At 45.0% G+C, this 14,127-nt stretch overlaps 1 protein-coding gene and 2 non-coding genes across 3 annotated transcripts in view; 1 reads left to right on the top strand and 2 right to left on the bottom strand.

The window, feature by feature from the left end:
- The window catches only part of TEX2 (testis expressed 2), a 108,743-nt gene extending 98,857 nt beyond the window's left edge, over positions 1-9,886 (top strand). Inside the window, exons 9-12 of the mRNA XM_065896699.1 lie at positions 2,006-2,131; positions 3,768-3,977; positions 6,394-6,514; positions 8,196-9,886. Coding sequence (XP_065752771.1) covers positions 2,006-2,131; positions 3,768-3,977; positions 6,394-6,514; positions 8,196-8,318 — 580 coding nt within the window. The 3' untranslated portion in view covers positions 8,319-9,886. The remainder of the gene's footprint in view (positions 1-2,005; positions 2,132-3,767; positions 3,978-6,393; positions 6,515-8,195) is intronic.
- Positions 9,887-10,905: 1,019 nt separating this feature from the next.
- LOC136139601 (small nucleolar RNA SNORA76) lies at positions 10,906-11,042 on the bottom strand. Its single transcript, XR_010657121.1, has one exon. It is a non-coding gene; the product is annotated as a small nucleolar RNA SNORA76 (small nucleolar RNA).
- Positions 11,043-11,238: 196 nt separating this feature from the next.
- Positions 11,239-11,308, bottom strand: LOC136139584 (small nucleolar RNA SNORD104). The gene has a single exon (XR_010657105.1). It is a non-coding gene; the product is annotated as a small nucleolar RNA SNORD104 (small nucleolar RNA).
- Positions 11,309-14,127: the final 2,819 nt, after the last annotated feature.

The raw sequence follows: 14,127 nt of genomic DNA on the forward strand, positions 1-14,127 counted from the left end.
AGAAGTAAGATAGGTTTCTGAGATGGTCGTGTTATCTTTGGGGACTTAGCTCCCTGACTTTCTTCATCCCAAGACCCAGTGCAGGCTTTCTTGGGAATCTTATTTTACTTTTGTATAAAAGCAGAGCTCTGTGAGGGCTGCCTAACCCTGGAAAGCACTGAGATGATTTTGTGACCAGCACACACACGTGAGCATTTCCTGGACTAGCCCGGCTTCTGACAGAAGGAGGAGGAGTCGGGTGCTGTCCCCATGGCCAGGGACAAGAGGCCTTTGTGTCTGCAGAGGGAGTTTCCCTTTAACGCTGTACTCAAGCCTGTTGGCTAGAGCGCTGGCTCTAATGTTTCAGGGCCAGGATCAAGGAGGATCCGGGTGTCCTGCCAGGGAGGACATTTGTGCTCGGTCCTCTTACAGCCGGGCTCCTGTTTCAGGGCGGAGATTTCAGTGCCCTCTTCCCAGTGCTGGGGCCTCTGCTGGGCCTTCAAGTCCACACTGGTGGGTGTGCTCTGCCCTTGGGTGCCCTTGGCCCTTGTTGGCCAGGAGATGACTGCCCCCGTGGGCTTCTGGTGGCCCAAGGAAAACCCCAAAGGGTTACACCCGCAGGAAGATGGGACCTAAGCTGCGCTGCCTTCCCCTGTCCTGGTGATTTTTCTCCTTATCAAAAATACAAGGCCCCCACGTGCCACAACTAAGAAGCCTGTGAGCCGCAACTGAGACCCAATGCAACCAAAAAAAAAAAAAAAAAAAATACGAGGCCCACGCTCTGCTTAGTGACCATTTGGTAGCTTAATTATGTTCATTCTGTCCCCATTAAGTCTCTGAGCCTCCGGGATGGGCCCTGCTTTCTGCCTCTCTGAAGCAAAGCCACCATCCAGGGAGGGAGCTGCCTTCTTTGGGGCCCAAGCTTGGCCAGGAACCCCCAGGGCCCTCACAGGGGAACCTTGATCACTGGCTGCTGCCAGTGACCCAGTGGAAACTGAGGCTCTACCCTGGAAAGATTAATGAGGGACATTGCTCTTTGGTGAAGTTTTTTATTACTTCATTTAAAAAATGTGGTTTTTTAAATATAAATTTATTTATTTTTGGCTGCACTGGGTCTTTGTTGCTGTGCATGGACTTTCCCTAGTTGTGGCGAGCAGGGGCTACTCTTCTTTGCGGGGCGCGGGCTTCTCATTGCGGTGGCTTCTCTTGTTGCAGAGCATAGGCTCTAGGTGGGCAGGCTTCAGTAGTTGTGGCTTGCAGGCTCTAGAGCACAGGCTCAGTAGTTGTGGCGTACGGGCTTAGCTGCTCTGCGGCATGTGGGATCTTCCCAGACCAGGGCTCAAACCTGTGTCCTCTGCATTGGCAGGTGGATTCTTAACCACTGCATCACCAGGGAAGCCCTAAAATACGGTTTTAAATTAGTACTTTTCTTGAAAAGTTCCTGGGTTCCCATGTCAGTTGCTTCCTAGAGTCCCTTGAGATTTGTTGGTTGTTGGCTTTTTCTGTGACCTTCAGGAGCTGGGGCAGGTGTGGGCTAGGATACGTAATTTCACTAGGAAGGAGTCTTGAGCCAAAACTAACAGGAGGAAACTAAGCCAAAAAGCATAGTTGTTGAACTCAGCCAGAGTCAGGGGACTTGCCTGAACATCCCCATCATCTGTGAGGTGGTCCTGGCGCCAACATGAGCTGTCCCCTCCCCCGTGCAACCATCGTTCTTTCCACTCACCCTCCCATTGGCTGCACTGCACTGTTGACGAGATCACTGCATTTTGTGTGGACTGCATCGCACTCCCATCACCTGTCTTTCTGACGCATGCGCAGAATCCAGCCCTTCAGGCCCAAGTCCTCTGCGGTCCTGCCGGGGACTTGGCACTGAAGGGTCTCCCGGGGCACCAGGCCAATCCGAGGACTCTTGGATTGGGCCTCTTCTGTCTGGGCTGGGTGGGGGAGAGTGATGACGCGGTAGCAGTGGTGGCGGTGGAGCCTGGCGCTGGGCCAGCTGCCGTGGTGACTCTGCCCTGATCAGTTGCAGGCCCAGGGCCTTCTGTCTGGCCGACAGCGACGAGGAGTCCTCCAGTGCTGGCTCCTCTGATGAAGACGACGCACCAGAGCCTGGTGCAGGAGACAAACCGCTTCTCCCAGGGGCTGAAGGGTGAGTGGATCTAGCTTCTGGGGTCTTCAGGGGTCAGGGCTGCAAGTTGGGAGTGAGCTTTTATTGTCTTTTCCTCTCTGATCTTCCTTCCTCCTTCACTTTGAGTGAATGATTTTTGCATTAATAACTAAAAGCCAGTGGGATAAAATTTCATGCCCCAAAGCAAAAGACCTGAATAGCTTTCCCTAATTAAGAGGGTCCAGAAGAAAATGATTTTCTTGGGCCGTTGGAATAAATAACAGAGAATTGAAGGGCGTGTTTATCACAAGGAGCACAGATTACACAACAGCTCCCCCTGGTGTGGATAGGGAACATTACTTCCCTTCTGACGGGTCACACTTGCTGTTGAGCTTTTAGTTTCTACAATGTTGAAACATTCAGGTGATTTCTTCGGTGAATTTTGAAAACGTGGGTCACTTAGCTGATCTTTTGGATCATGAACTACATTTTGGTGGCTCCCTTTGCCTGTTACTTGGACTGCTGAATGATGAAAGTGCCTAGGCTGCCTCTCTGTAAGGATCTTTTAATTATTTAAAGTGAGTGAAGAAACTAAAATGATAAAGAAACCAGGTGATTCAGAAGCATTTGTAAGAAAATATCAACCTGTTCACTTTTGAAATCCTACAGGAGATGAAAAGGGAATCTAGATGTTTGAGGAATTGGGACTAAAGTTTGTGTGCATTATTTAAACTCTCCCCACCTGACCTTCTTAAGAATAATTGCTTTTGCCTACACATATACCCATAGTATTCTTGACACTCTGGAACTGTGGAGGATTTTAAGAGCAAATATCCTCTCTTCTTAGGGCAGTCTTAGGTAGATATGACCTGATACAGGAAAGCTTGCTTTCCTGGGCTGCTAGCGTATCAGCTGGATGCAGCTTTTTTCTTTAGATGCTCCTGAGCCCTTTGACAAGTCGTTGCTGCTCAGAGTTGCTGTGACACCATCTAAAAGGCAGATGTTTTACTGTGTTTTGTGGCCCTGTTAATGCAGCCTGATTTCTTATTTGCTATGTAGAGATGGTGATATTTTGCTCAGAGGACACTGGATTTATATTCAGTATTTGAAGGTTATAAAGGAGAGCAGGTGAGATGCCTTCCCTGGTTGCACTGTGAGAACTTGGTCTGACTCGCCATTGTCAAGACTCAGGCTCTATCTGATGTCTGCACCTTGTCTAAAGTTGTAGTTCTCTGGACTTCCCTGGTGGTCCAGGGGTTAGGACCCTGCGCTTCCACTGCAGGGGCACAGGTTCGATCCCTGGTCGGGGAACTAAGATCCTGCATGCCATGCAGCGCAGCCAAAAATAAATAAATTAAATTAAATTTAAAAATAAATAAAGTAGTAGTTCTCACCTGGGGGTTATTTTGTTCCCCCCGCCAGGGACATTTAGCCATGTCCAAAGACATTTTTTATTGTCATATATGTGGGGGAACGTGCTATTGACATCCAGTAGGCTGAGGCCAGGGATGCTGTTAAACGTCTGGCAACATCCACAACAAAGAATCGCCCAGTCCACCGTGTCAGTGGTGCTGCAGTTGAGAAACTCAGGTCTAAAGTCAGGTGAACACAGAGCCACCAAGTTGTTTGTGAAGGAACAAAATCTATACTAACACCCGTCTGTGTCCCTCATTTAAAGGTATGTTGGAGGTCACCGAACAAGTAAGATTATGAGGTTTGTTGATAAAATTACCAAGTCAAAATATTTCCAAAAAGCAACGGAGACAGAGTTCATTAAAAAGAAGATTGAAGAAGTCTCCAATACACCACTGCTGCTAACTGTAGAAGTACAAGAATGTAGAGGAACCTTGGCGGTCAACATTCCACCTCCCCCGACTGACCGAATATGGTGCGTAGAGGGCCCCTCGGGGTCAGCCAGTGATTCCCCTTCTTGCATGACCATAAAAATCCCATAAAAATTGCTGATCCTTGAAATTATGGAAGGTACCTTCTCCTGGGAAGAAGCACTTTCAAACGTTTTTCATGGAACCTTAACATTAGTTGTAAATCTGATTCTGTCTTCTACTGTGAGTGGTTAATTCACATATAAAGACTCATCTTCACACGGTAGGAAGAGTTAAGGTTATTGGTGAAGTTTATGGGATGAGCTGTTTCTATTCTTGGTCTTCCTCCTCTCTCAAGCCAACCCTTTCCACCAGTGAGAACAGCTATCATTTGTAGACCTCTTATTCTCTGCCTAGCCTGGGGTGTAACTGCTTCACCTGGCCAGTCCTCACAGCATCCGGCGGAGACAGGGCCATCATTATGCCCACCTTACAGATGGGGATCACACATCCAGCAGAGTCCTGGGCGGTTAGGGAAGACTTCCCCAGGTCAGATTTGGATGTTAAGGAGGCAGGAGCACGTGTGCTTGGTAACTGTGGTAGAAGGTCTACCCAGAGAGTTGTCATTTGACTGAACCAGTGGGTCTTAACTCCACCTGCATATCACAGTCACCTGGGTGACTTGTTAAAGCTATGCCCAGCCCAGCCCCCAGGATTCAGCGGTTGGGGGGACTAAGCTAGGATTGAGAATCACTGAAATAAATTTTTCAAGGGCCCAGCTGAAGAAAATCACTATCTATAAATCTCAATTTTAAATTGACATTCAAATGTGCATAAGGGTATACAGGGATTGCATAAAAGACCTCTTTGTACCATACACTACAGTTGTGTGAAAAAGATAGCTCTGTTCTGTTATAGAGTGAAACCAGCATGCTGGTACACAGCCTTAGTGTTCAGAAGGGCTTGTAGGAATGATCACAAAAGGATTTTTTAATTGACTGATCATTTAATGATATTGGTGTTTCCCAGTAAAAGCTTTAAAATACCATTTTAGATTTTATTTTTAAAAAGTAATGTTTTCACTGGAAGAACATGAAGAAAACAGAAAAAAAAAAGCCTGTAACCTTACCATCCAAAAATAACCAGTTAATAAGTAACTTACTGTACATTTTTCCAAGCCTAATAACAAATTTTTTTAAAATAGTAAGAGTTGATACGTTTCTTCCTCTTCCAAGCTTTGACTTAGGAGTTACAAATGCCACTGCTCAATGGGAGTTACAATTAGAGACCTCTAGGCTAGTGCCACGCAGTGCATGCTCGAGTGCTGAACTGTTATTAATCCACAAAGATACGTATAGATATTGAGAGTGTTTAGAAACATTTATAGCAATTTGCTATTTTTATTGTACAGGCAGACCTCATCTTACTATGCTTTGCTTTCTTGTACTTGCTGATACTGTGTTTTTTCCAAATTGGAGGTTAGTGGCAACCCTGCATTGTCAGATGATGGTTAGCATTTTTTTAGCAATAAAGTGTTTTTCAATTGAGATACGTACATTGTTTTGCACACCTAATTGACTACAGAATAGTGTAAATATAACTTTTATATGCACCGGGAAACCAGAAATTCACGTGACTCACCTTATTGCAGTAATTAGCTTTATTGTGGTAATCTGGAACTGAGCCCACGGTATCTCCGAGGTGTGCCTGGATTCTTTAAAACATTGGTCCATGATGGGTTGAAGATTTTAGTTTGATAGCACACAGTCTCTTGACTGGATACCTTACCAACAATTCTGAGTGCCAGTCTGCTCCACTGAGAAGCCATAATTATGGTGTGGAGTGTGGAATGAAAAAGCAGGTTATAGAACGTTTCTATTTACGTATGCATGTTAGGAGTGTGGGGAAAATTGATCCCACTTCTCTCAGTGGTCCTATCTTGGTTATGAGACTCAGAGAGAGAATGTCTTTTATTTTCTGCTTTATACACTTGTATATTTTGGATTTTGTAACAGACATATCCTACTTTCATAAAAATGGAAACAAAGAAGATCCTTTCCATTTTAGGAAAAACAAAAACAAGAAACAATGCCCAGGTCATGGACTTTTCCAGTGGCATTTCCTGGCTTTCTTAGTTTGTCACAACTGTTCTCAGATCATCACGGCCCTGGGTCCAGGGACACAGGGAGTTCACAATTCATACTTGCTACACTGGAGTGTTTTTTAGAAGGGATTTTCGGAAGAAGAGAACATTTAAGTAGTGATAAAGCCTTCTTTAGTTGATAAAGTATCAACTCTTACTATTTTAAACATTTAAGTAGTGATAAAGCCTTCTTTAGTTGATAAAGTATCAACTCTTACTATTTTAAAAAAATTTGTTATTAGGCTTGGAAAGCCTTGTGTAAATGAGGAATGTTTGTTCTTGGTACTGTCCGCTTCTTTTCTTTGATTCTAAATGTGGTTATTACTCGTCTTTAAAAGGTATGGTTTCCGGAAGCCACCACATATCGAGCTGAAAGCTCGGCCAAAACTTGGAGAGAGAGAAGTGACTTTAGTTCATGTGACAGACTGGATAGAGAAGAAACTGGAGCAAGAGTTTCAGGTACACCTGCAGTGTCATCTAGTGTTTCATGCTGAGGCTCTAAAAGCTCTGGGTAGAACAGAGGTTCTGAACTTCATGTGGGTCAGGATCCTCCTTGGAAAATCTGGTGAAAGCTATGGACCCCAGGAAAGTACACATATGATCAAATAGGCATAAAGTTTCAGGTTCAGTTTCAAAAACTCTGAAACTCATCCACAGAAGCCTATGAAGTAGTCTTTAGAGGAAACTCAAAAGGTAGGGGTCAAAGAGCAAAATGACTGTCTTGTACCAGTAGGCCTGGCGAGCCGTCCATCTGCTGGGGCTATCTTTGGACTTTTCCCCGGGTGGGGCCTGGAATTGGCCAGCTAGTAGCACCCGGGCTGTGGTGGTTCCTGCCCTTGTGTGGTACCCATCTTGCTTGGTTTGTTTTCAACAAAAAAATTGTTTGTTTGTTGCAACAAACATTCCGCGTGTAGCTACCACCTACCCTGGAAGTCCAAAGATGATTCAGGCCTGTCCCTCCCCTGTGGATCTTCTAGGGTAGTCTAGAGATCTTCTGGAGTTGACTAAGCCAGAGCTCATTCTCTAAGCCTGTCTTCTGCATTCTGCCACCAAGGGAAATAGCAGTGTAGCTGAGGCCCTGGAATGAGCTGTTTCTATCAAATTTTTATCAGGTTTTTGAGGCATAGTTGTCTATTAAGGTTTTACGGATTAACAGACTATTTACTTTATAGTAAATTTCAGCTTTTGAAGAATACCAGTATTATTTTTGCAGTAGTATATTTTGAGTTATTGCCTTTAAAATTATATATTTTTTATTATTTAAAAGCTATAGGTTAAATATAACTAAAAACCAGTCTATGGAAAGCTTAATCTTATCTCCAAAAGGAAAAGTACTTTGAACCTAATTAGGGGAAAGACAATCTCATGCCTTCAGTTCTTTTCCTTTTTCTTATCTCCCTAGATCCTGCATTAGGAATTTGGGTGGGTCATCTCTTTTAGGGGTATTGGGATATTAGGGTCATCTCTTTTAGGGGGCAAACTTTGGTGCATGGTATTTTTGAGGCAAGTTGGGAAGTTGAAGGGTAACTGCTTGCATTCTCCCATGGCCACCTGTTTTTGGTTTTGCTTTGGAAGAAAGCATTGTTGAAGTTGGATACATTGCCAAAATTCACTTACATAAAGTAAGTTTATAAACAGATAGGCAAAGCACCATTACTGTCAATCACTCATTATCCTTTGGGTGTTCACTATAGTAGGATTTCTTTCATACGTAGCTTTAACTAGTTCTGGTTTGAAAAAACAAAAAATTAGCTTACATTTTTGTTGCTAGGATTTAAATGGATAAGTTGGCTTATGTGTGTTGGAATATGTGTTCTGGATATAGTAATTTGGAAATACTATGAGCAGCTTATGCTCTTAATTCTCTTAATGTTATTTATCAATTCATGAGTCATTTTATTATATGTCCATGAAATCAAAGGCTGCTTCTTCCTCAGAACTTACTGGGTTCTCGTGTTCGTGCACTGGTGTGATACCTCAACGCTTTCTCAATATCATAGAGGAATTAGTTTGGAATGTGTAGGAAAAGTTGTTTCATATGTATTTTAAAAACTAGTCTAAAGCCTAAAATTATCGGAACACACTAGGGCAACTCTGAGAAAAGAGCATTCTTCCACATGCCTGTTCCTTCTTTCTACAGAAAGTTTTTGTCATGCCAAACATGGACGACGTTTATATCCCTATCATGCACTCAGCCATGGATCCTCGCTCCACTTCCAGCCTCCTGAAAGACCCACTGGTGGAGGCTGCTGATCAATTGTGATGGGTGCAGACCTGGTGTTCCCAGTATTATGAGATGAAGCTCAAGGTGTGGGGTTCTCGGCTGCCATCTGGGCTGTAGCACTGGCCTTTCCTCGTGCCACAGCTTCTGCCCTCTGCCTGCCGGTGCCCATCCCACTGGGAGGTGTCCAGTGAATGGGGTCCAGATTGCCTCCTGCAAAGCTTTGACTCAGCAAAGGAAAACTGGAAGGATCGTCACGGTGGATCCAGAGATTACAGGTGACCCCCACCATGGCTTTTCTAAGTCTACCAGTTTTTGTGGCAGCAAAAGAGCACATTAAGAGCGAAGCTGCACAGCTGGAAGGCTTCCCCTTGCCTCCTCGATGCCTCCAAAGCTTTTTCTCAGGCAGCCAGTGCAGTGGAATGTTTTCTCACTTTTACAGTTTGTGTGACGCAGCCCTCCACACCAAGAGAACGTCAGTGTGGTTACACATGTGGAGGGTGGGGAGTGGAATTTTGTCAACTGTTTCTTTGGTGATAAAAAGATATGCATAGCAACTTACTCTTCTTATCAATTGTGCGTTTTGGAAGCAAGTAGCCATAGAACATACACTCTTAACACACTATCAGCTGGGGCGGGAACTGTGGGATTTATGTGACCATTAGGCAAAGCCATGAGATCAAACCATCCCACACCTTTTACCAAGGAGGTACAATCACCTGGTTTCTGACTAATCCCAAATGTTTTCCTGAGACTTGAGCATATGTGGAAATATCAAACAAACCTAATGACTGGACTCGGGTGGGGCCAGAAAGCCAGAGCCACCGTCCTTCCACCTGGCACTTGCTGTGAGCTCTGGGAAGCTTTAAATAGGGATCTTAAATGCTTTGTTAACCTGATTGGTTTGGGATGTTTTGTGGGCAGTTTCCTTTTCTGACGGCCAAAACCGGAGACTGCTCTCTATCATCTCAGAGTCAAGACGATGCTGATGTTTGCTCAGCATCAAACACTACAAACACTACAGATCTCAAAATTACCGTGACATTTAACGTTGCCAACTTTATTTTGTGCATTTGTGTCAGAACATTTAGTTTACAGGTTTCGGGGCTCTCTCAAACTGTGTAATTTGCTTTGAGAAGTACACTCAGTACAATTTTTTAATTGTTTAAAGCTGCATTCAACATCAAACTTACCTTGGGTTAACTTTTGACAACTTACATCTGTGGACAAAGCTAATAGTGGTTTTTTAAACAGCAACAGCACCTTGCCTGAACGGGACTTTAAAGAAATTAATATATTGAAAAAAACATATTTGAACCCTTATTTGATTACTTTAATTGTACCATTAAAACATTTGACTTAAATTATCAGACCATTCCAGTCAGTGTACTGTTCTGATTTCTCATTGTGTAGGCCAATTTGCCTGTCAGTGCGCATGTCTTGTTCGCTGGTCTTATAATTTTTGTGCAATAATTAAAGGCAAAGGACTAGATGCACTATTGTGTAGAGATTACACATGACTGTACCCTATTGCACTTAATCAAATAGTATGTGGGGATTTACAATCGCTTGCATTGTTTCACAAAATAAATGTCTCATGTCAAATACTAGATAAGCATCTAAGTCATTTCTACTTGATCCTGCTTAGATAATAGGAACAGAATAAACTGTGGTACAGAATAAACCTGGGCCCTCAGCTGCCAGTAGCAGCTTGTTTCTTGGGCCATCACTGGACCCGTCCTGTTGGAGGATCCAAAGTAGACCACACCCTGATACAAGGAAGGCGCTAATTATCCTCAATTCGTATTTTTTAAAGCCCTGCTTCTGGGGCTTCCCTGATGGCGCAGTGGTTGAGAGTCCACCTGCCGATGCAGGGGACACAGGTTCGTGCCCCGGCCCGGGAGGATCCCACATGCCGAGGAACGGTTAGGCCCGTGAGCCATGGCCGCTGAACCTGCGCTCCGCGACGGGAGAGGCCAATACAGTGAGAGGCCCATGTACCGCAAAAAAAAAAAAAACTCTGCTTCCGAGCTAGAGTTTTACACCAACTGCTTACTAACCCTGCTAACTTGGGGCCCCCTCCATTAAGTACCAGAGGGGCTAGACATGGCACTTGTGCATACCTGCCCTTCAACACGTGCTGCCTTGTACTCAGAAATAATGCACGTTACACCTAAATCCAGGAGGGATCGTTATCACCTAGGATGTGGATTACGAAGGAGTGATTGTGCATTTATTTAGGTGCCTATGTTGTGCCCCGCAATGCACAAAACCGTCATTGTGAGCTGTTTAAGCTATCTGGGGCATAAGCAGTTGACCCTAAACGGCGGTTTTTCTACGTGGTCCGCGAACACACCTCAGCCAGACGAGTTCAGCCTATGCAGCTCAGGACCGGTAACCAGTTCGTGTCAAGTGCACTACAGCCTTCACTCAAGCGGTTCAAGGCCACAGCCGGATTCTCATCTCCCCTCCCTGCAGACACCCTCCCCGCCGCGGTTACATGAACCTGCCCGTCTCACTGATTTCCACGGAGAGACCACTCGGACTCACAGGACAGGCACACGAATAAGCAGAGACTGCAGGACCTCCGACGCCTTCCCCAGCCCCCCACCCCGGCAGCCCAGTGCCGCAGTGTAGCTCGCGGTTAAAAGGGCCGCCGCCGCGGGGGCAAGACGGCCCCAGTTATGCGCAAGCGCATGTTGCTCTGGCGCCGCAGCCTGACCCCCGGCGCCACGCGCAGGCGCGGCGGGGGCTCAAAGGCAGCGCATCGCGACAAACAAAATGGACACCGTCGCTGACATCAAGCCATTTTATTGAGGGGCTTTGGGGGAGGGTCGAAAAGCAGAGAGGACAATGAGATCCGACGTCCTTCTCCTAGCCGAGACCTGCAAGAACGAGAGCGGTGGGTGAGGAGGTGGTATACCCGCAAACCCGTTTCCCACCCTCACGCCTCAGCGGCCCGGCTCAGACTCCAGTTCGCATCACCCGCGTCAGCAGTCTAACACGTGCTTTGATTCGCATGTCATCACCGCCAGCCGCCCACCCTCCACCCAGTTCCCAGGCCCCGAAAGAGGGAACAGACCTGCCCCAGCCCAGGACACACCCCACCCCAACTCACCTTCACCACTTAACAGTCGCTGAAAGGAAGGAGAACTAACCGGGCTTCTACTTAAAGAAGCAGACCGGAGGTGGTTGGGCGGGCTTTACCGCCATTAACCAATAGCAAGTCAAACTTCCAGCCACGTGCCTGTAAAGTGGCCTAATGATTGGCCCTGCTCACTGAGTCATCCAGAGTATAGAGCGGTTACACGCCAGCCGTAAAGATGGGCGTCAAGGAAAGACAAAGAGTCGCGCGGTGTCCTAAATTCTTCTGATTTTTTGCGCGGCGTAGGTCGTCGGCCTGTGAGTAGTGTGCGTTTCTCCATACTACACAAAACGAAACCTTACAAACGGCAGGGCGCAAGTAATGCCTAACCTGTTTAATATTCTGTGCCAGGAGCTAGGCTAGGAGCTGAGGTGACAAACTAGTCTTGTCCCTGAATTTAAAGTAACCTGTTCCGGTAGAAAGACCTTGTGTTTGAAAGTAGACTGATGTGCAACCAAATCCTGACTTTGTGATGAATTAGCCCTGTGACCTTGATCACTTAGCTTTTCTGAGCCTCAGTTTCTGAAAAATAGGGGAAAAAAAAGTGTTGTACGAGGCTTAAATAAGTTAATGTCAGTCACCTGGCACATTCTGTGTGGTAAACAAATATGTTTTTAAAGGACTGGTGTGACGTGGAAGACTTATGGATTGCAATACTTTAATAAATGCTAAAATAGAGCTATAAACAGCCTACACTGGAAGCCCAAAAGAGAGAAGATCTAACATTGGGAAAGCTGAGAGTACTTCTAGGTATTGAGCTCAAACTGTGAGCCAGGCGTATTCACAAGTGGTCAATATGTCCCTTCTCTCTGGGTTTGATTTACTGGAAGAGGGAACAGAAGACACACGGGCACAATATCTGGTTATCTTTACTTCCTTTATATGTTTTCCTTGGGAATTCTTTTCCTTTTTTCCTCCTAACTTAAAAGGAAAGTTTATTGTTTTTTGGTAATAATGAAAGCATTTCAGCCTGAGTTTGTAGTTGAATAGGACTCTTATTTTCATTATTTGCTACATAGTCTTTAGTTAAATTTTAAAATTCCTCTTTGATCCAAAACAGTAGTTATTTTGGCAAGTGTTTTGTAACGTCTATGTGATGTTGACTTTAAGAAAAACCAAAACACACAATGTAAGAGCTGTGAGTTGAGTTTATTCAGCGTCTTACTGAGGACTGTAGCCCAGGAGACAGTAGGAGAGCTATGAGAAAGTGTTCCCAAGAGGTAAGGGAGGAGCCAGGCCATATATGAATTTTTTTGCTGGGGAAAAAACATCTAGTCGAACATCAAAGATTACTGCTAATCACAAAGAACAGACATCTCAAGTTAACGATTTTAGTGCTTTTCTACGTATGGGAAGATGCAAGAATCTAGGAGATGTGGAAAATTTTCCTTAGATATGTATCTTAACTATCTAGGGGCAGTGTCTAAAGTACAGAATGCTTCCTGTTTTTCTCCATCCTGAAATCCCCATAGGCCCACTCTCAGTGGGTGACTTTAGTGACTAATGGCTTGATTTCCTTGTAGAACTGGAGTGGCAGACAACATTTTTTAAAAAATATTTATTTATTTATTTGGCTGCACCGGGTCTTAGTTGCAGCACGTGGGATCTTTCAGTTGTAGCATGCAGGCTCTTTTAGCTGTGGCACGTGGGATCTAGTTCCCTGGCCAGGGATTGAACCCGGGCCCCCTGCATTGGGAGCACAGAGTCTTAACCACTGGACCACAAGTGAAGTACCTACAACGATTATTTCTATTGCTGCTGAAACATTTTCTTAAAATATTTATTTATTTATTTGGCTGCGTTGGGTCTTAGTTGCGGCATGCCGGATCTTCGTTGCAGCACGAGTGCTTCTCTCTAGTCGTGGCGCACCCGGGTTCAGTTGCCCCACGGCATGTGGGATCTTACTTCCCCGACCAGGGATCAATCCTGTCACCCCTGCATTGGAAGGTGGATTCTTAACCACTGGACCACCAGGGAAGTCCCAAACATTTGTTTTTAAGTCAACATTTATTACACTGTCATACGGTTTCTACATTGGGAAATGAATTAAAGTGTTCTTTGTAGCCTAGAATATGATCTCCTTTTATAAATGTTCCACAGATTCCTGAAGTAGAGATGTTTTCACTATCATGTACAGATAATGACATGAAATATCGATTAATTTGGGGCTTCCCTGGTGGCGCAGTGGTTAAGAATCTGCCTGCCAATGCAGGGGACACGGGTTCGAGCCCTAGTCCAGGAAGTTCCCACATGCCGCAGAGCAACTAAGCCCGTGTGCCACAACTACTGAGCCTGCGCTCTAGAATCCGTGAGCCACAACTACTGAGCCCACGTGCCACAACTAATGAAGCCTGCGCGCCTAGAGCCTGTGCTCCGCAACAAGAGAAGCCACCGCAATGAGAGGCCTGCGCACCGCAAGGAGGAGTAGCCCCCGCTCGCCGCAACTAGAAAAAAGAAAGCCCACGCACAGCAACAAAGACCCAATGCAGCCAAAAATTAATTAATTAATTTTTTAAAATTATTAATTCAATCTTAGCTGTAATTATGTTGTCCAAATCTCTCTGTATTTTATACTTGATTGGGAGTGTATGTATTCTCATTGATTAATAGTGAAGTGTTAAGATCATGCTTCAAATATCAAATGCAGGCAGGGCTGCAAAGCAGCAAGAACTTTTCTTCATTACTGTGTGGGAATGCAAAATAGTA

Source organism: Phocoena phocoena, chromosome 19 (genome assembly GCF_963924675.1).
Source record: "Phocoena phocoena chromosome 19, mPhoPho1.1, whole genome shotgun sequence".
Classification (NCBI taxonomy): Eukaryota; Metazoa; Chordata; class Mammalia; order Artiodactyla; family Phocoenidae; genus Phocoena; species Phocoena phocoena.